General features: G+C 42.1%; 1 protein-coding gene across 3 annotated transcripts in view; it reads left to right on the top strand.

Annotated features, from left to right (window-relative positions):
* Positions 1–22,409, top strand: part of DNAI7 (dynein axonemal intermediate chain 7) — a 102,011-nt gene that overhangs the window by 29,020 nt on the left and 50,582 nt on the right. For all 3 annotated transcript variants that reach the window (XR_009866234.1, XM_062194946.1, XM_062194945.1), the window contains exons 5-8: positions 4,581–4,718; positions 8,709–8,855; positions 13,717–13,820; positions 15,394–15,724. Coding sequence is in view for 2 of the 3 variants with exons in the window: in XM_062194946.1 (XP_062050930.1) it covers positions 4,581–4,718; positions 8,709–8,855; positions 13,717–13,820; positions 15,394–15,724 (720 nt within the window). In the remaining variant the exon portion in view is untranslated. The remainder of the gene's footprint in view (positions 1–4,580; positions 4,719–8,708; positions 8,856–13,716; positions 13,821–15,393; positions 15,725–22,409) is intronic.

Here is a 22,409-nt window from a genome sequence, read left to right as displayed (position 1 = left end):
AAGCTGGATCTGAGTTCAGCAGGGGCTTGAACCAGCGCTCTGGTATGGGATGCTGGCATTTGAATCAACGGGTTAACCTGCTGTTCCACAGTACAAGCCCTCCTCCTACCTTTTTCATGTAGTCATTGGTTGCTGAAAACTTCCTTTGTGTTACTGATTTTATTGTATTGCATAACTTTTTGGTACGTTTTTAAATTTCTTAATTCTTTCTTGATCACTTGGTTGTTCAAGAATAAGTTGACTATCCATATATGCATATAGTTGCCAAGTTTTTCTTGTTATTGGTTCCTAATTTTGTTGCTTTATGATCAGAAAACATAGTTAATATGACTTCAGTTGTTGAAACTTTATTGAGACTTGTTTTGCAGCTACCATAAGTGGCCTCTTCTGGAGAATGTTCATTTGCTGTTAAGAATGTGTGTTCTATATCTGTTGGATGGAATGTTCTGAAGATGTCTCCTTGGTTCATTTGATCTAGGGTGGAGTTTAACTCTATTTCTTTCCTTCCCCAACCCCCCGCCTCTTTCTGTAGTACTTGTCTGTTGCTGAAAGCAGAGTGTTAGACCCCAAATACAATGATAGTAGCAAGCCATATTGCTTCTTTTAGGTCTATTAATAATTGTTTTATATATTGGGGTGCTTTGATAATGACGTGCGTACATATTTGCAATTCTTTATATTCCTGCTGAATATTCCTTTATTCCTCTTGAATTGAACTCTTCATCATTATATAATGACCCTCCTTGTCTTCACCAATGTTGATTTAAAATCTATTTCATTTGGTAACTCTGCTTTCTTTTGTGTTCCTTTGGTATGGAACATCTTTTTTTAAAAAAGGTTTATTTATTTTATTTTTTTGACAGGCAGAGTGGACAGTGGGAGAGAGAGAGAGAAAGGTCTTCCTTTTTGCCGTTGGTTCACCCTCCAATGGCCGCCACGGCCGGCGCGCTGCAGCCGGTGCACCGCGCTGATCTGATGGCAGGAGCCAGGCGCTTCTCCTGGTCTCCCCTGCGGGTGCAGGGCCCAAGGACTTGGGCCATCTTCCACTGCACTCCCGGGCCACAGCAGAGAGCTGGCCTGGAAGAGGGGCAACCGGGACAGAATCCGGTGCCCGAACCGGGACTAGAACCCGGTGTGCAGGCGCCGCAGGCGGAGGATTAGCCTATTGAGCCGCAGCTCTGGCCAAGGTTTGTTTATTTCTAAGAGTCATAATGAGAGAGGGGTAGTGGAGAGAGAGAGAGAAAGAAAGATCTTTTATCCATGGATTCACTCCTCTGATGGCCACAATGGCCAGTGCTGGGCCAGGTCAAAGCCAGGAGTCTGATTCTTCCTCTGATTCTCCCAGGTGGATGACAGGGGCCCAAGCACTTGGGCCATTCTCCACTGCTTTTCCCAAGCCATCAGCAAGGAGCTAGAGTGGAAATGGAGTAGCCAGGTCACGAATCGGCACCTACATTGGCTGGCTGCATTGCAGGTGGTGGCTTTACACTCTGTACCGTAATGCCAGCCCCAGTATGGAAGATCATTCATTATTTTACTTTCAGTCAATGTGAGCCTTTAGTGGTGAAGTGAATTTTAAGAAGCTTGTAGTTGAGTCTTGAATTTTTTTTAATCCATTTACACACCAAATGATTTTGATAGGTAAGGCCTTACCACTTGAGTTTTGATACCTGTTTTCTAATTATACTCCATCTAATACTCTTAAAGTCTTCCTTTGTGATTACATTTTTTCTAGAGTGATTGCTTCCTTAATTTTTGCTTTTGCTAAGTCTATACTTTTTTGCTGTATTGTTACCATGAGGCTTACAGAAATGTAAGCCATTTGAAATGATAGCAACTTCTCATTAATAAAGGTGAAAAGGAGATCAAGAGACAGAACAGTACTAAAACTATACCTGCAGTCTATCCTGCCCCACATTGTCAATTTTTGATGACACACATTATTCCTTTCTTTATTGCCTGTCTCAGCATGTTAATGTAGTGGCTTTTTAGAAGTGAATGGCTTACGTACCTTGTTGGCAATATTGGAGCATGCTGAACGTATCTGTAAAGTTACTGCTTGTCCGAGAGTTTCTGGCTTCCAATGTGTTCTTCTTACTTACTATCATTTCCTCCTCTCAGTTGGAAGACTGCCTTCAGCATGTCTGGTAGGACCCTGCCAGTGATGACTAATCTCTCAGCTTTTGTTTCCCTGAGAATGTCTTCATGTGAAGGGTAGCCTTGCTGGGTGTGACTCGCTGGCCGGCAGTGTTTCCGTAATGATGGGAATGCCTTGTTCTCCTCCCTCCTAATTGTTGAGGTTCCTGCTGAGGATCCTTTATGTGTTGCATGTTTCCTTTCTCTTGAAGGTTTGATTCTCTCCACTTTGTCTGTCTTTCTTTCTTTCTTTCTTTCTTTCTTTCTTTCTTTCTTTCTTTCTTTCTTTCTTTTGACAGGCAAGTGGATAGTGAGAGAGAGAGAAAGGTCTTCCTTTTTGCCGTTGGTTCACCCTCCAATGGCTGCCGTGGCCGGCGCATTGTGCTGATCTGAAGCCAGGAGCCAGGTGCTTCTCCTGGTCTCCCATGCGGGTGCAGGGCCCAAGCACTTGGGCCATCCTCCACTGCACTCCCGGGTCATAGCAGAGAGCTGGCCTGGAAGAAGAGCAACCGGGATAGAATCCGGCGCCCCGACCGGGACTAGAACCCAGTGTGCCGGCGCCGCAAGGCGGAGGATTAGCCTGTTAAGCCACGGCGCCGGCCAGATTTGAGAAATTTTCTGTTATCACCCCCTTTGAATATGCTTTCTTCTCCTGTGACGCCCTAAAGTCCCTCTTGACCTCCGTAAGTCCTTGAATCCCCAGAAGTGTTCTTAGGTCCCTTGGTTCTGTTTCTCTTCTTTTTCTCCTCTGACTGTATTTTCTACCAGCCTGTCTTTCAACCCACTGGTTCTTTGTTCTGTTTGATCTCTTCTGCTGTTGGTCTGCTGTACTGTGTTTTTAACTTTGCTCAGAGTATACTTTTCAGATTAAGAATTTTGGCAGTTTTTTATTTTTAATTTATTTTTAAACATTTATTTATTTTGAAAGTCAAGTTGAACAGAGAACGAGAGGCAGAGAGAGAGAGGTCTTCGATCCACTGGTTCACTCCCCAGTTGGTTGCAATGGCCAGAGCTGCTCCGAAGCCAGGAGCCAGGAGCTTCTTCTGGGTCTGCCACGTGTCTACAGGGGCCCAAGGAAATGGGCCATCTTCCAGTGCTTTCCCAGGCCATAGCAGAGAGCTGGATTGGAAGTAGAGCAGCTGGGACTCGAACTGGCACCCGTGTGGGATGCTGACACTGCAGGTGGTGGCTTTACCCACTATGCCACTGTGCCAGCCCCTGTGCAATTTTTTTAAGTCACTTTTAGCTCTGTTACCTGGGTAGCATTCCCAGCTCCTGGCTTCAGCCTGACTCCAGGGCTGAGTTTTGCAGGCATTTAGAGAGTAAATAATCTAGTGGATGGGATGTATGTGTGTGTCTGTGTGCATGCATGTGTGTATCTATTTTTATAAATAAATACATTTTTTTTTTGACAGGCAGAGTGGACAGTGAGAGAGAGACAGAGAAACAAAGGTCTTCCTTTGCTGTTGGTTCACCCTCCAATGGCCGTTGCAGCCTGCGCTTTGTGCTGATCCGCAGCCGGGAGCCAGGTACTTCTCCTGGTCTCCCATGCGGGTGCAGGGCCCAAGCACTTGGGCCATCCTCCACTGCACTCCCGGGCCACAGCAGAGAGCTGGCCTGGAAGAGGAGCAACCAGGACAGAATCCGACGCCCCAACCGGGACTAGAACCTGGTGTGCCGGCGCCGCAAGGCAGAGGATTAGCCTGTTAAGCCACAGCACTGGCCAATAAATACATTTTTTAAAAAAGAAATGTCTCCTTTATCTTACAAAAAATATTTCGTTGCCAAAAATTTTTGTAGGGCTGACATTGTGGCATAGTGGGTTAATGGGCTATCTGCAGTGCCAACATCCCATATGGGTACCAGGTTAACTACCAGAGTCAGCTACTCTGCTTCTCATTCAACTTCCTCTAATGCCTGGGAAAAGCATTGGAAGAAGGGCCAAGTGCTTGGGCCTCTGTACCCATGTGGGAGACCAGGATGCAGTTTCAGGCTCATGACTTTGGTGTGGTGCAGGCCCTGCCGTTGTGGCATTTGTGGAGTGAACCAGCAGGTGGAAGATCAATCAATCTCTCTATCTCTCTATCTCTGTTTATATTTATCTAACTTTTCTGAAATCCATGCATAGTTTTGTTATAAACACATTTCTATGAACTTTCCGAAGACTCGCCTTAAGTAAAATAATGCCAACCTATATCTTAAATAGAAATTCTATTTATTGTAATATTGTTATTTGAATATTTAAAGTTAGAAATTACTTGGATGGAAAGGAATCTAGTTAGTTTGGTCATTGAGTCAGTTATTCAGTATATATCAAGTGACTAGTTCAAGTATTCAAAAGCTTTTCTTTAAATTAGGAAAACTGGATGATGAGAATTTATACTTCCAAAAAAATTTAATGTTTGAAGGTTTACACTGAAGATTTAACTATTGTCATCCCACAGTGGAAACACTATATTCAATGTGACGGGAGCCCTGATCCTTCAGTATCCCAAGAATTGAATACTTTCATTACCTTGTGGAAAGAGGAAACAAATGAGACCTTTGAGCAAGTGATTGAGAAGAGTAAACTAGTACTAAGTGTAAGTACCTCTGCGTGATCCTGTCTATATATATTTGTTACCAATAGTCTGATTCTAAAATGAAAATCTAAATGAATGTCTTACTTGTCAGATAATAACACTACTGCTTTGAATCCTTGGCTATAAAGGTATTTTCTCATTTTTGATTTTTTAATACAGCTTCTAAAATTATATAACTTCTAAAAATCCCTTAGATAATAGCAACAAAACAAATGTTTAACTCAGGCAAAACAAATACCAAGATTGGGCATTTAGTTTTCTTGGTCTTAGAGAGAGGCCATTTTTATCCTCAACTGGAATTATCTACTATTCACTAATTCGGCACCCATGATCTGTAATATTTACTGGTTCTAATATCTTAGGCTGTGGGGATACAAAGATGAATAAGAAAATCCTAAGTTCCATTTGCAAATAGGATGGATAGGCTAGCCTAAGAAGCTTCCATTTTACAACACACTCAAAAATACCAGGGCAAGAGCAACTGTTTGGCTTAGTGGTTAAGGCACCAGTTGGAATGCTCACATCCCACGCTTGAGTGCCTGATTCTTCTCCTGGCTCTGTTCCCTATTCCAGTTCCCTGCTCATGCTCACCCAGGGAGGCAGCAGGCAATGGGTCCCTACCACCCACATGGGAGATTTGGGTTGAGTTCCTACCTCCCGGCTTTGGTCTGACCCACCTTCAGGTATGGTGGACATTTGGGAAGAGATCCATAGCATAGTGAGTATGTTCTCTCTGTCTCCATGTCTCAAAATAAACAACTTTAAAAAAAGGCATAGGAGCAAGATTTTTAATGAATTTTTAAATCTGTTGCCTAGCTCACAAAAAGGTAAGGTAAAATCCTAGAGATGACAAAATAATTTAGAAACTGAAACAGTTCTAAAGCCAGTGGCTTCCCAGAGATTATCTGTTAACCCTTAGTGTTTTGTAATTCATTTTTTAATAAATTATTTATTTGAAAGGCAGAGTTGGAGAAAGAATACCTTGAATACTTTCCATCTACTGATTCACTTTCCAAATGGGTACAACAGCTGAGGCTGGGCCAGGCCAAAGCCAGGAGCCAGGAGCTTCTTCTGGGTCTCCCGTGTGGTTACAGGGGCCTGAAGCACTTGGGCCATCCTCTGCTGCTTTCCCAGGCATGTTAGCAGGAAGCTGGATTAGAAGTGGCTCAGCAGAACTTGATGCAGTGCCCATATGGGGTTCTGGAATTGCAGATGGTGGTTTAACCACAACACAGTCCCTTTAGCATTCATTTAAAGGGCCATCAGGAGGCAAGCTGAACCAATATTGCTATGACACTCAAGTATATAATAAATATATATATATATGTGTACATGTATGTATATATATACACATACACACAATTATATATACATATACGTGTATGTATATATGTGTGTGTGTATATATATATATATGTATATATTGGGGAACATCCACTTCTGCGAAAGGAGATAAGAAAGTATGTTTTGTTCATGTTTAGCTTTCGTCTTCCAATTAGTTTTATAACTTGAAGGTAGTCATCCTGGCAAGAAACGATCCTTTGGGGTTTGGTGTTCTGAGCCCCAGCATCGCAAGGCATCTGTCAAAGCTGGAGCTACTCAGATGCCAGGGGTTCATCAAACAGTGTTCTTGCCACTGTCCACACAGTCTAGGAACCTGGTGCTCTGCAGTGAGCATAGAGGCCGTGAGAAGTAGCACTGGAGTTCACCAGAATTAAATGAGAGAAACACAGAGGTTGAAATAGAAATGAAATTAAGTTTTATTTGGGAATAGCATTGCAATGGATAATAAGTGTCTCATAATGAACTACAGTTGTATTCAGAGAGACTGTGGTGTGAGGAACTTTCGAAAGGCAAAATCAGGAGGCGTGCACAAGATATTTTGAAACCACCGTCTTTGCCCACATTGATGAATACCAGTCAGAGACTGCGTAGGGAGGTTCTGGCAGACGTTCTTGTAGAACCACTTGTTGTATAACGTTGGGATGACTTTGGGTAGAGTTAGGTTTGGCAGTCTTTCATCACCAGAGACTATTGGGCAATTATGCCTAAGAAATCTTTCTTTATAACCTTTATAAGCTTTATTTTTTGTTAGGGTTGACACAAGAGACTTTGTTTCGATTGACAGCTTTTATACCATTGATGAACTGAAAGGGACATCTTGTTAGTACAAAAATGTGAAGTATAGAACAATAGGGAAAATGGGAAAAGAATCAAGAGGCAAAAGGTGAAAGTCATCAGAGCAACAGGAAACTAAAGCAGGAAGCCACAAGAGGAACAGGAAGAGTTGGATAGCTGTAACAGAAGGAGATGGTCCCATACTAATTTCAGAGCTTTCAGTTTTATTTAGCATACTCACATAGCACTTAATCTATGCAAGCCTTTGGAAATGTTTACTTTTTTTTTTTAATTTATTTATTTACTTGAAAGAGAGAAAAAAGGAGAGGCAGAGAGAGAGAGGTCTTCCATCCACTGGTTTACTCCCCAGTTGGCCACAATGGCTGGAGCTGTGCCGATCCAAAGCCAGGAGCCAGGGGCCATGTGCTTCTTCCAGGCCTTCCACGCAGGTGCAGGGGCCCAACAACTTGGTCCATCTTCTGCTTTATAGCAGAGAGCTGGATCAAAGGTGGAGCAGCTGGGACTTGAACTGGCACTCATATGGGATGCCAGTTCTGCAGACAGTGGCTTTACCCACTATGCCACGATGCCAGCCCCTGGAAATGTTAACTTTCCTAGTTCTCATAATTACACATAATTACATTGTGGGGTAGGCACTGTTGACCCTCAATTTACAAATGTGGGAGGTGAGGCACAGATGACACTGCCACTAAGGGGTGGGTAGTGATTCTTGCTTTAGTTCATCCTACTCTGCCATCTTCTGCTGCCCCCCAGGCCCATTCACAGGGAACTGGATCTGAGGTGGAGTGGACAGGACTCGAACCTGTGCTTATGTGAGATGCCAGTGTCATGGGCAGTGGCTTAACCTGCTGCGCCACGATGTCAGACCCCATATACCGCCTCTCTTAATATTGACAGTTTTCTATATATTACCTGGAATTTAAGTGTTCAGAATCCAATTCTGCCAGTTACTAGTTGTTCTTGAAGTATGTCATGCCTCACTTGCCTTATCCATATCATAGGCAGAACAATAGTATCTCTCTCACAGTTACAGCAATGCCAAATTCAAACATGAGTATTTACAGCAGTCCCTAGAGCATAATAAGGATTCTGTGAGTATCAGTAGTATCAGTAGTTCTCCTCTTCTTTCCTGCTGTTCTCACGTTGTTACTGTTCCTTGCTGTGGTATAGAAATGCTTTGTCCCCAAAGGTTCATGTGCTAGAAGCTTGGTGCCCCCTGTGGCAATATTGCGGTGGTGTAACCTCAAGACGTGGAGGCCTGGGGAAAGTTATTGGGTGATGGGGCTCTACCCTCATGTATGGATTAATGCTGTCCTGCAGATTGGGTCAGGTACTGTGGGGTAGGTCCCTCAAGGCTGGTTTGTTAGCAGCAACCCTAGTACCTTCCCTGAATCCCTTTTTTGCAAGTAACACTCTCCCACTTTCTCATGCTGCTGAGATGCCATGGGCCTTGAGGGCCTCACCAGAGACAAGCAGATGCCAGCCTATCAGACCTGCATCTCCAGGAATATGATCCAAGTAAACTTGTCATCATTAAGTGTTCTGTTACAGTCACAGGAAACAGAGCAAGACCTTCCTTTTCCACAGTGTGAAGTAATGACAGGTTGTGAGTCATACACCAACTTGCTAACCAAAGCTCTGTTTTCCACAGTTAAGAATACTTACAAGGGAGTTTTTGAAGGAGATGTTTTATTTCTCCATGATCTCAAGATACAGAATAAATGCTGGACAAGATTCTTAAATGTTTTCCTGAATATAAAATGTTAAATTCAAAAGTGATAGACCATGTCCTTTTTTGCTCACTTTCCCTTTGACTATTTTACTCAGTGTAAGCATTCTTTTACTTTATAGTTAATTGAGAAATTGAAGCTAATTTTAATGGAAACCCCTTTGTATGAGTTGGAAGATAAAACTATAAAACAATACCAAGGGTCAATTCTACAACTGCAGGAGCTCCTTCATCTGAAGTTTAATGTGGCTACAGAAATACTTCTCAGGGTGAGTGTGATTTTGCTAACATTATTAGATTTTGAGCCTGAATTTTTATCCTGTATAATAGTACCGTATTGTTATTCTTTGAAACATTAAGTCTATGGGACAGCTAGAATTTAAACACATAGATTTTTATCCAGATCTAACAACTGTTAGTGTTTTATTTTTTAAAAAACAAAACATTATCAGTATGCATTCTAGTTTTTCTTTTTTCTTTTTTAAAGATGTTTATTTATTTGAAAGAATTAGAGAGAGAGAGATCCTCCATTCTATGGTTTACTGCCCAGATGGCCACAATGGCCAGGGCTGGGTTAGGCCAGAGCCAGGAGCCGGGAGTTTCCTCCAGGTCTCCTACATGGGTGGCAGGGATACAAGTACTTGGGCCGTCTTCTGCTGCTTTCCCAGGCACATTAGCAGGGAGCTGGATCAGAAGTGGAGTAGCCGGGACTTGAACCATAACCCATATGGGATACCGGCACTACAGGCATTGGCCCTACCCGCTATGCCAGAGTGCCAGCCCCACATTCCTAGTTTTTCTAATACTTGCCAAGATTTACTAAGTTCATTATGAAAACAAATTTATAAAACATAAATTATATAATCACTCTAGATAGATCAATTATCTCAAGATCACAGTTATTGGGGTTTTTTTCTTTAACATTTTATTTTGGAAAACTGTATTCAGATGTGAGGTTCAAATAATAGTGCTGTGAAGCCCCACAGTCCTTCCATCTAGGTTTGATGGCCTTGAGCTTTGTTGACTGTAATTGACAAACAAAACTCAGTTGTTACATTGTAATATTTTATCTCTGTATTTTTTCCTTTTATTATTTGAAAATTGTCAGCATTATGACACTTCAGCCCCAAATACCTCAGTTCTACTGATGAAATTTGATTTGATCTAATGACTATATTTGATCTAATGATCAAATATCCATATGATCAAAATTATATGTAAGAAAAATAAAAATTTAATAATATCTTTTAATATCTAGTTTGTATTCACATTTCCTCTAATTTTCTATGAATGTCTTTTGTGGTTGGATATATTGTATTTCTTTTTTTAAAGATTTATCTGTTTGAGTTATTTGTCTATTTGAAAGCATTATAGAGACAGGTAGAGGCAGAGAAGAGAAAAAAAGGTCTTCCATTCTCTGGCCCACTCCCCAAATGGCCACAATGGCTGGAGCTGAGCCCATCTGAAGCCAGGAGCTTCTTCAGGGTTTCCCACGCAGGCTCAGGGGACCAAATATCCAAGGCACCCTCCACCGCCTTCCCAGGTACACCAGCAGGGAGCTGGAATTGAAGTGGAGCAGCCAGCACTCGAACCAGTGCCTGTATGGGATGCCGATGCTATAGGCCATGGCTCCAACTGCTGTACCACAGCACTGGCCCTGTTTGTTCTTGTTTTAAAATAAGAAAATAATCTATGTTCATAGATTGCTTTTTGATATTTATCTGAATTTTTTTGGCCTAGAACAGTCTTTTGTATTTTTCCTAATTTTTTAAAAAATTTATTAAAGGTATGCAAATTCCATGTATTTCATGTATACAGACTTAAGAACATAGTGATGGTTCCCACCCTACCCTCCCTTCCACCGAAGCTCCCACCCTTCTCCCTCCTTCCTCTCCTAATCCCTCTCTTAATTTTTATGATGATCTAGTTTCAGTTACTTTATACTTACTTATAAGATTAACCATACACTAAGTGAAGAGTTCAGCAAGTAGAAGAAAAAAAAAAAAAAAAACACTGGTCAGGGCTATAAACAATCATCAAAGCTCAAAATGTCAATTTCAGTCTTGTGCATTGTGTTTTTGGCAAAACATGGTCTATGTATAGCCTTAGAATATGTTCTAACTGGGGCCATTATTGTGTTGCAGCTTCCCAAATGGGTATAGCCACTGCTTACAATGCTGGCCTCCCATATGGATGCCAGTTCACATCCTGGCTGCCTCACCTCTGGTCCAGCTTCCTGCTGTGGAAGAAGGTCCAAGTGCCTGGGCCCCTGCCACCCATGTGGGAAACCTGAATAGAGTTCCAGGCTCCTGGCTTTGACCTGGGCCAGCCCCAGCCATTGCGGCCATTTGGGGCATGAACCAGTGGATAGAAGATTGGTCTTTCTCCCTCTCTATAACTCTGCCTTTCAAATAAATAAATCTTTAAACAGCAACAACAACAAAGTTCTAATTATAAAAGTACTGCAAAAAGGCTTCACCCAGCTTATTAATGTATTATAACTTTGCAACTATGTAATGTATATTGAAGACAAAGACAATAAAGAAATATATTAGGATTATTAATCAAGATTTTAAGGATCAGTGCTGTGGCATAGCAGTAAAGCTGCCGTGTGCAGTGTTGGCATCCCATATGCACACTGGTTCGAGGGCCAGCTGCTCCACCTCTGATCCAGCTCTCTGCTATGGCCTGGGAAAGCAGGGGAAGATGGCCCAAGTCTTTGGGCTCCTATACCCATGTGGGAGACTTGGAAAGAAGCTCCTGGCCCCTGGTTTCGGATCGGCGCAGCTCCGGCCTTTGTGGCCAATTGGGGGTGAACCAGTGGATGGAAGACCTCTATCTCTCTCTGTCTCTCCCTCTCTCTCTAACTCTGCCTCTCAAATAAATAAATAAGTAAATCTTTAAAAAATTAAGTGGAACAGATAGAGAAAAGACTTTAAAAATACTGTAATGATAAATTTGAAGCAAATATCTGTATGAATCAGGTTTCTGTTTGCTCCATAGAAAGGAGCCAGGACTATTTGGAATAAATGGCCAATTCAAGGTCAGAGGCAAGAAAAGTGAACAGTGAGGCTGGATTATCTTAGTGTGCTGCAAAGCAAGTAAATGCCCAGAGACTAATAATAGGGTCATATCCAAGGGATGGGCACTTGCTCAGTGAGGCCACCCTGACCAAATCTGGTTTAATTTGAATATCAGAAAGAATATATCAGTCTATGAGAATGATCCAAAAAGGAAGGAGGAAAGTGGATTGTGGGGAGAGCAGCTATCACATTTTTTCAATCCCCAGTGTAATAATTGCTTTAGAGAAGGGTCCTCAGTGGTTACCTAAATGACTAGGTGAAAAGGTGAGGGACACACTAGTAACAGTGTCAGAGTGTTTGTCCTCAGTTTACTAATCACTTGGGGAAATGTATTGGCAGTAGGGTCATGTGGTGGTCAGACACCTTCACCAAGTGGTCACATTCCATAATTAGTAGTGAGATATCGTAGCCATCCTGATAGGAGGTGCTGTGAAGAACCTAACATAGTGTAGCTTTCTTGCTGAAGATGGTTGAGGTGTATCTAATTAAAAGCCTCTTGAGCCAGCGCCACGGCTTAACAGGCTAATCCTCCGCCTTGCGGCGCTGGCACACCGGGTTCTAGTCCCGGTCGGGGCGCCGGATTCTGTCCCGGTTGCCCCTCTTCCAGGCCAGCTCTCTGCTGTGGCCCGGGAGTCCAGTGGAGGATGGCCCAAGTGCTTGGGCCCTGCACCCCATGGGAGACCAGGAGAAGCACCTGGCTCCTGCCTTGGGATCAGCGCGGTGCGCCGGCCGCAATGGCCACTGGAGGGTGAACCAACGGCAAAAGGAAGACCTTTCTCTCTGTCTCTCTCTCTCACTGTCCACTCTGCCTGTCAAAAAAAAAAAAAAAAAAAAGAAAAAAAAATCCTCTTTATCTTCCCAGGTGGGAAAATTAAGGGAATAAAGGAGAAAGTTAAATAATACTGTGAGGAAAGAATCATACCATTCCACAACGGGGAATAGTTCACAAAACAGCTGTCCTGGACTTTTAAAAGTTAATATCACAGAAAAAGTAGCATAGCATGATTGAATAATTACTTTTTTAGAAGAACTGACAATATATGTAATCTTCACAAGTGTTTACCTCACAACCCTACACATGCTGACCTACGCAGACCCTTTTTGAGGGCTGATTGCTTGAGCTGCAGTCAGAAAACTAAGTAAGTGTTTATGTAATAATTCTTAAGACCATTTCTTAAATTACATGTTTAATGTTGGATATCAGGTATGGAACTAGTAAAACACCTAACTAACCGGGATCCTATAAACTGGATGTTTTGTTTCTAAACTTTATATTCAGAAATAGGCTACCTTTGACACTATCAACAGTTTTCATTTTAATAAGATGCAAGTAGAGAAGCATGTTGATGTTTAGAAAGAAAAACCTTGATTCTTTTTTTTTAATTAATTAATTTATTTTTATTTTTGACAGGCAGAGTGGACAGTGAGAGAAAGAGAGAGAAAGGTCTTCCTTTTTGCTGTTGGTTCACCCTCCAATGGCCGCTGTGGCCGGCACATCGTGCTGATCTGAAGCCAGGAGCCAGGTGCTTCCTCCTGGTCTCCCATGCAGGTGCAGGTGCCCAAGCACTTGGGCCATCCTCCACTGCACTCCCGGGCCATAGCAGAGAGCTGGCCTGGAAGAGGGGCAGCCGGGACAGAATCCGGCGCCCCAACCGGGACTAGAACCCAGTGTGCCAGCGCCTCTAGGCGGAGGATTAGCCTATTGAGCCACGGTGCCGGTTAAAAACCTTGATTCTGATGTTAAAATTAAGGAGTGGTATAATAGTATTCCACAGGTATTACTGAGGAATGTAGGAACAGCATTAATCCTTGGACATTTTAAGAAGAAAATGAGTGGAAAAGGGCAAGCTGCATTTAATTAAGTAAATACATGTGCATCCTTTGGAGACTTAAGTTCTTGACCATTTTAACTGACCCTTTCTAACCCAAGGTATTCTTCTAGGTGGTTATTGAAAGGAATCTAATACGTAGGTAATGCACTAACTTGTATAAATTGTATAATTTATAAAGCCTCTGCTAGTTATTATGTTCTCATTCTTTCTCACAGCACGCTAGTACTTTAGCGGATCTGGACAGTGGAAATATGGAAAGGATCATTCACGGTGAAAACATCACGCTGTATATTTGGGCGAACCTCAAGAAGAATCCGAGGTACCACCTGGGTGACAGACTCCTTTAGGTGGACAAACGTTAGCATCCAGCATTTTGGGCAGGTTCCTGTTGAATCTCAGTAGAGTGTTCTTGGAAGGCACAGGTTAGGAAATTAGCCGGCTAGGGCTTGATTCACAGACCTGCGGGCTGACGGTAGGCAGGTCACTTAGTCTCGATGAGCTGTGGTGTGCCATCAGAAAAATGCTATGTTACTTAGTAAGATTGGATTGAGGACTAAATATGCATAAAAAGTCATAGCACAGGGTCTAGTATAAAGATAAACTCAGTAAATTTCACGTTTCCCCCTTCACTCATTGAACCCCTCTTCCTGCTGAAGGGGTAGAAGAAATGGTGGATGCTTTCCACTGAGCTATTTGGAACGCACTCTCTGTATGTGAAACCTTGTGAGCCATTAAAAATAATAGGATTTCATATGGTTGTATTTACACATTTAAGTGATAATTGCTCAATCATTTTAAAGAAAGAACCACCTCTCTGAAGAATGATAGAACTGACAAACCCATGATCGTTGCGTTACAGCATGACCTTAAATAACTCAAATCAGTTGAATTAGTGCGTCAGAGTTTTGGGGAAATGACTAGGTTACAAATTAGGAAGCTTAGGATTTGATCCTGTCTCTGAAAAGACTAGTTACATGACATGGGACAAATTTGGACTTCATTGTTTATACTTATGAAAAGAAAGGAGAAAATTTTCCCCAAGTTCCATTTTCAAAGAAAAGTACTCCGATTTAGATCTCATCCTTGACAACACCTTAGCCATTTTCCACTTTGAAACATACAGAAGATGAAATTAATCTCTGTATTTTTAAAAGAATAAAAATAAAATAAGGACCTTTCTATTTACTGCCCAGGTTTAAAGAGAGAATTGGAGGGCATCTTTAACTGTGCAAAGCAACCGTGGAGGCAGGACACGGTTTATTGTATTTTGATAGTAATGCCGGTGGTGGTGGGAGTTTTGGGGATGATGACTTTCAGGGCTGGGCTTGTAGAGTCTGAAGAACTTAGCAGCTCTCCGAGGCACTGAGAGAAATCTGAGGTGGGGTATATTTTGGGGAGTCATCAGCATGTAGGCCAATGGCTTTTTGAGTTTTAAGGAGTTAGAAATTCTTCTGAGCACCAAATAATGACATTTGCTCACACATTTGGAAGGGCATTTTTGGACCTCATAGAGGTCATTCAGCAATGTCTCTTCTCTCTAATAAACCCTGATAATGTACATAGCAAGTTAGCCAATGATATAATAAGATACAGAGAGAGGGTGTGTAGAGGGAGGAAAGAGAATGTTGGATGGAATACTGCGTAACATCAGTGCTTAAGGGATGGTTAGGAAGAGGCCACACAGAGGAGCTGCTGAAGTGGAAGAGAAGAGAGTGGGATTACTGATCCCAAGAGTTGTCTGAGAAGTAATGGGGTCCAGATGCTGCCAAGAAAGAAAGTCAGGACCCAAAACTGGGGCCAACTAAAAGTGGGAGAAGTACTGCTTAGCAATTTGAGGCAGAGCTAGAGCTCCCTAGGGTCTCATCCTTTTTGTAAAAATTAATCCTTAACAGGCACAGAAGTGTCCGATTCTCTGAAACACAAATTGGCTTTGAAATTCCGAGGATATTAGCAGCAAGTGATATTGCTCTACGTCTCTTCCATACTCATTACGACCACGTTACTCCCCTGCGCCCTTTGCCGCCACCACCACCACTACCCGAAGAAGAAGAAAATGCTCCCACAGTACCTGAGGTTGTCAAAGAGGAAGTGAAGGTTGTAGAAGAAGCCGTCAACCAAGAGGACCAAGAAGAGTCCAGGCAGCAAGAAAGTGAATCTAACTTAATTAATGAAGAAGAAGTAAGAGTTGAGGATCAAGGAGATCCTGTTCATGAAGTGCACACGGTAGGACACTTGCAAATGTATCTATCTTTTCCTCGTGTGACGATGTTTGTCATGTTTCCTGGGAGCATGCTCAGGCGGTGTCCCTGCACAACTGGAAATTGTCTGAAAGCCCTTTCTTGCTAGTGCCTCTTTTTTTTTTTTTTTTTCTTTAAAGGCAGAGGAGAGGGACAAGAAAGCTCCCATTGCAGATTCATTCCCCAAATTCCCACAATAGCTGGAACTGGACCAGGCCAAAGCTAGAAGCTGGGAACTCTGCCCAGGTTTCCCACATAGGTGGCAGGGACCTAATGACTTAAACCATCACCTGCTGCCTCATTGAGTGTGCATTATCAGGAAGCTGCAATTGGAGGCAGAGCCGGGCCTCAAACCCCGGCACTGTGATACAGGATGCAGGCATTCCAAGTAGTGTCTAAATTATCATGTCAAATGCCTACCCCATATCAGTTCTTAATGTATGTCTTTTTTCTTGCCTCCCATTTACAGTCACTATTCAGGGTCAAGCCATTTGTTTCAACATCCAAAACTCTTACAGGAACTGATCATTTTTATATTAGCTACATTCCAGGAAATCTTTAAAACCATTTAATTTTTGTATGTTGATGACCTCTTTCCTACTCACTGAAGGGAACTTGGCACTAACCAGAAACTTGCAGGAGATACTTTCTACACTGAAGTGTTATATTGCATCACTGTGGTACTTCCTTAGCTTTAGGTTTTGTATGAAAGAATTTTATAAATTAAAATTTTTTTCTTAAAATACTCTCCTCTCTGAAAAGCTTGATGTCTTTGGATATAACATATTAGTTGAGCAATTTAATAATCATATTCCTTTGTTGGATTCTTTTTCTATTGCTGTAATTTTCAAGTTACTTAGTATGTTAGAAAAATTCTCTTGAGGATTTTTAATATTTTATCATAATTAAGCAGCTTATTTGTTAAGCTATAGAATTGTAGGAGGGACCATACATGTCAGGTTTCCTAAAAAGTCCTTAAGGCTGGAAATTAGGTGAGTGTTGGTTTACTGATTCATTTTTTTTCTTAGACATAGGAAGGGGTTAAGAATTAGAGTGAAAATTTGACGTAAGAAATAATAATTATTAAGTATCAATTCTAAGAACATACATGGTTGAAATTTTCCATTTTAAATATCATCCCAGCATCACACATTATGAAGACTGTATAGCAATGTAGAAAATAAATATCACATAATGCTAAGTACAAGTGGTAGTATTTACAGTATAATTATAACATGTAACATCTTAAAGGTATAAGGGGAGGAGAAGCCATAAATTTGTGCGTAACTGATTTTATAAAGGTGTGAAATGAGTGATTTATTCTTTTAAGAGGCAGACACTGGATTAAGCTACCATCTGCAATGCCCTCATCCCATAAGAGTGCTGGTTCGAGTCCCAGCTACTTTGCCTCAGACCAAGCTCAGATTCTGCAAATATTTCTGGGAGGACAGTGGATGATGGCCCAAGTACTTAGGTCCTTGCCATTCATGTGGGAGTCCCAAATGGAGTTCCTGGATCCTGCCTTTGGTGTGGCCCAACCTCAAATGTTTTAAGCATAGCAGGAGTAAACCAGCAGATAGACGATCTCTTTCTGGTTGCCTCTCTCTTTCGGTCACTCTGCCTGTTAAGTTAATTAAACAAATCTTGTTTTAAAAAAATAATTTGGGCACAGTTGGTTAATGGCACTGGCATCCCATATGGTCGCCAGTTCTAGTCAAGGCTGTTCCTCTTCCCATCCAGCTCTGCTATGGCCTTGGAAAACAATAGAGGAGAGCCTAAGTGCTTGGGGCCCTGCACCTGTGTGGGAGACCCAGCGGAGGCCTCTGGCTCTTGACTTTGAATCGTCCCAGCTCTGGCTGTTGTGGCCATTTGGGGAGTAAACCAGTGGATGGAAGATACCTCTCTTGTCTGTCTTTCCATCTCACGGTCTGTAGTTCTACCTCTCAAACAAATAAAATCTTTAAAAAATCAGTTAATATTTTACATGAAAATTTCATCTGATTAACTTAAAATTGTGAAAGCATTGTTAGAAAACATTTAACTTGTACCACTATTGAATTTATATAAATAAAGCAATTCTTATGTGCTTATCTCAGTTAAAGTCACCTAACAAGGTATTCATTGTCTATCAAAAATGATTTGTTATCATTCTGTTAATTATGGAAATAGTTTTAAAAATAAAAGAATATGGGGGTTGGTGCTATAGCGTAGCAGGTAAAGCTGCCGCCTGCAATGCCGGCATCCCATATGGGCGATGTGGGCATCGGTTCAAGTCCCTGCTGCTCCACTTCTGATCCAGCTCTCTGATAGGGCCTGGGAAAACAGTAGAAGATGGCCCAAGTCCTGGACCATGCACCCATGCGTGAGACCTGGAGGAAGCTCTGGGCTTCGGATTGGCCCAGCCCTGTCCATTGTGACCATTTGGGGAGTCAACAAGTGGATGGAAGGCCTCTCTTTATCTCTGCGCCTCTGCCTCTATTACTCTGTCTTTCAAATAAGTAAATAAATAAATAATTCTTAAAACATTAGCATATGAATTTGCTACAATTCCAAATGGTACATTTATAAAATCTAATGAAGATTTTGTAATAGATTTGTCATCTATTACAGTAAATAAATATTTTCTTCACTCTTAGCCAGTGAGCTTGAAAAAGTTCCAAACTAATCATTCCTAGCTTGATTGACCCTGACCAGTATGTTTAAACAAAAGCTGGATATGGTTAATGTGGTGCTGAACAATTCTAGCTTATGGTGAATAAAGCTACACAAGTGCTTATATTGAAAATGTGTGTGTAAGCACACACACCAAGTAAAAAATTATCGTGGATGCTAAAATACAGTTTTATAGGATATTGAGGGCATCTTTGAATAGAGTAAAAATGGGCAGGTGACTAGTGATATGGCAAGAGAAATTGCTTGCCTTAATGAAAAGTGAAATGAATTTCTCCAGGACTTGAGAAGCTCAGTCAGTTACTGCGTGCATGGTAGATGGAGGGAGCTTAGTGCAGGAATTTTAGGGTATTAGGAAGTTTTAAAAGAGAAGGCAAAGTGGATGGAAGATGTGTCTTAACTCTGTGTCACTGTCTCAGTCTGCCTTTGAAATAAAATTCAGCGGCCGGCGCCGTGGCTCAATAGGCTAATCCTCCGCCTTGTGGTGCCAGCACACTGGGTTCTAGTCCTGGTTGGGACACCGGATTCTATCCCGGTTGCCCTTCTTCCAGGCCAGCTCTCTGCTATGGCCCGGGAGTGCAGTGGAGGATGGCCCAAGTGCTTGGGCCCTGCACCCACAAGGGAGACCAGGAGAAGCACCTGGCTCCTGCCTTGGGATCAGCGCGATGTGCTGGCCGCAGCATGCCAGCCGCGGCGGCCATTGGAGGGTGAACCAACGGCAAAAGGAAGACCTTCTCTCTCTCTCTCTCTCTCTCTCTCTCTCTCTCTCTCTCTCTCTCTCTCACTGTCCTCTCTGCCTGTCCAAAACAATAAAAATTAAAAATTAAAAATATTCAAACAGAAAAGGAGCAGGGATTGTGATGCAGTGGGTTAAACTTGCACCTGCAACATGGACATCCTGTGTGTGTACCAGTCTGAGTCCAGACTGCTCTGCTTCCAATCCAGCTCCCTAATAATGTGCCTGGGAAAGCAGTTAAAGATGACCCAGGTGCTCAGGCCCCTGAATCCATGTGGGGAGCAGGATGGATTCTAGGGTCCTGGCTTTGGCCTGACCTAGCTTTGGAGTAGCCAATTGGAGTATGAACTGTAGATGGAAGACCTCTTAGTCTATTTTTGTCTCTTTCTGTCTATAACTCTTTGTTTCAGATAAATCTTTAAAAATTTAAAAAAGAGTGAAAATTAAATTGTCTCAGAATCCATACTTCCAAGAAGGGATCTTGTCCCTCTCACCAAATAGGCGCTTATGTGTATGTGTGCTGTGATTCTTCCAGAACCCCACAGCATTCTGCAAAAGCTCATATGAACAATGCTGGAGTGTGTATCTTTCCCGATATACAGAAGAACCCCACAGTAGCGGGGAAGTGCACCTTGGGGGGAGGCGCATCTCCTCTTCTGAGGGAGCAGCAGGGTGGCTGACTGCCTGCCAAGAAGACTCCCCCAGCTAAGACAGTGTGTCATGCTAGGCAGGGAGGAAAGGAGAGAACCGTCAGCTTGGTCTGCACTTGCCACATTGTGACCAACACGAGCCGTTTTTATTAAGGCTGAGTAGACATGCGCTATGTTTAAATTTTTATGGGATATGGTGCAACTAATTTTCCATTTCCTTTTCTTTGTGTTTGGGGCTTACCAGCTCCTCCAGTTCTGTATATAATACACAGTTATTGTGAACTGTTGTGCCACTTAGTGATGGCACGCTAGAGTCTGACAGGGTCTTGGTGCCTGTCATGCAGTCTTCCTCTGTACTCCCTACCTCTACTTTATCCAACCTCAAGTATTCACTATTCCAAGTTCAGATTACCTTTTTTTTTTTAACTTCTACATATGAGCAAGAATATGCACTACTTGTCTTTGCTTGACTGACTTCACCTAACATAATGATCCATAGTTCCACATATTTTGCTGCAAATGCCAGATGTATTTCTTATTATGGACTAATAATGCTCCATTTTGTATATTTGTCATATTTTCCTTATTCAGCCTTTGATGAACAGATAAGTTGATTTTATTGCTTGGTTATTGTGCATAATATAGCAGAGAACATGGAAATGCAGGTATAGGCATTTCTTTTTTTAAAAAAAGATTTATTTATTTATTTTGGAAGTCAGAGTTACAGAGAAAGAGAGATTGCATCCTCTGGTCCACTTCCCAATTGGCTGCAAGATCCAGGACTGGGCTAAGCCAAAGCCAGGAGCTAGGAGCTTCTTTCAGGTCTCCTAGATAAGTGGCAGAGGCCCAACTACTTGAACCATCCTCTTCTGCTTTTCCCAGGGCATTAGTAGGGAGCTGGATTGGAAGTGGAGCAGACAGGCCTCCAGTTGGTACCCAAATGGGATGTTGGCATCACAGGCAGTGGCTTAACCTGCTAGGCCACAACACTGGCCCCAGGTATTGCTTTGCTGTGTAGATTTTATTTTCTTTAGATACATACTCAGAAGTGAGATAGTTGGGTCCCACCAACAGTGTTTAAGGGTTCCCTTTTCTCTACTTCCTTGTCACTGGCTATTATTTTGTCTTGCTTGATGCTAGCAGTTCTTTTTTTTAATTTTTATTTAATAAATATAAATTTCCAAAGTACATAACTTCCCTCCCACCCACAACCCTCCCATCTCCTGTTCCCTCTCCCATTCCATTCGCCTCAAGATTCATTTTCAATTTTCTTTATATACAGAAGATCAATTTAGTATATATTAAGTGAAGCTTTCAACAGTTTGCACCCACACAGAAACACAAAGTGTAAAATACTGTTTGAGTACCAGTATAGCATTAATTCACATTGTACAACACATTAAGGACAGAGATCCTACATGAGGAGTATGTGCACAGTGACTCCTGTTGTTGACTTCACAAATTAACACTCTTGTTTATGGTGTCAGTAATCCCCCTAGGCTCTTGTCATGAGTTGCCAAGGCTATGGAAGCCTTTTAAGTTCGCTGACTCCAATCTTATATAGGCAAGGTCATAGTCAAAGTGGAAGTTCTCTCCTCCCTTCAGAGAAAGGTACCTCCTTCTTTGATGGCCCATTCTTTCCACTGGGATCTCAATCGCAGAGATCTTTCATTTTAGATTTGTTTGTGTTTTTTTGTTTGTTTGTTTTTTGTTTGTTTTTTTGCCAGAGTGTCTTGGCTTTCCATGCCTGAAATACTCTCATAGGCTCTTCAACCAGATCCGAATGCCTTAAGGGCTGATTCTGAGGCCAGAGTGCTGTTTAGGACATCTGCCATTCTGAGTCGGCTGTGTATCCTGCTTCCGATGTTGAATTGTTCTCTCCTTCTTAAGATAATAGCAGTTCTAATTGGAGTGAGATGGTATCCTGTGATTTTGACTTGTGTTCCCTGATAGCTAGTAATGTTGTCCATTTTTTTATGTATATGTTGGCCTTTTTTTTTTTTTTTTGAGAACTGTTTATTAAGATCGCTTACCCATTTCCTTACTGGATTGTTTGCTCTTTTGGTTTTTTGACATCTGTATATATTGTAGATACTAATTTTTTAATATTGAAGCGAATGAAATAATGCAAAAAGTACACCTGACAGACGAGTCGGGTGTCTCACTGAAGAACTGAGAGCCCAGTGTGTGTTGAGACTGGAGTTTTCATGAATATGGGTATGGGACCTCCATTTTTTTTTTTCCTCCTCTGTACTGGGTGAAGGGCTTCCTGGGCCTGAGATTCCTAAAGTTCCTCTCAGAATTTCACAATGGACCTAAATAGCCCCTTGGTCTAGGGTGGGGGCAGATTCCCTAGTCTACCCCCACCCAACCAGGTTACTGAACACATGGATGAAGGCTCATCTGTATTTTTTCCTGAGATAACATGCGAATGTAGAGCTGGTTACAGATATCCTTCTCTTGCTGTCTGTTCTGTGGTGTTTGAAAGTGACCTGGGAAACACTGTCTTGTCAATCCAGAGTGCTGGTCACCTCGCCTGACAGGATAGGCCAGAAGCCCTGCCTCACAGCCATCTGTGGTTGGATGCCTTTTACTGTGTTAGAGACAGAATGAAT

This window comes from Lepus europaeus, chromosome 6 (genome assembly GCF_033115175.1).
Source record: "Lepus europaeus isolate LE1 chromosome 6, mLepTim1.pri, whole genome shotgun sequence".
Classification (NCBI taxonomy): Eukaryota; Metazoa; Chordata; class Mammalia; order Lagomorpha; family Leporidae; genus Lepus; species Lepus europaeus.
This window is presented reverse-complemented; position numbering and strand designations above follow the sequence as displayed.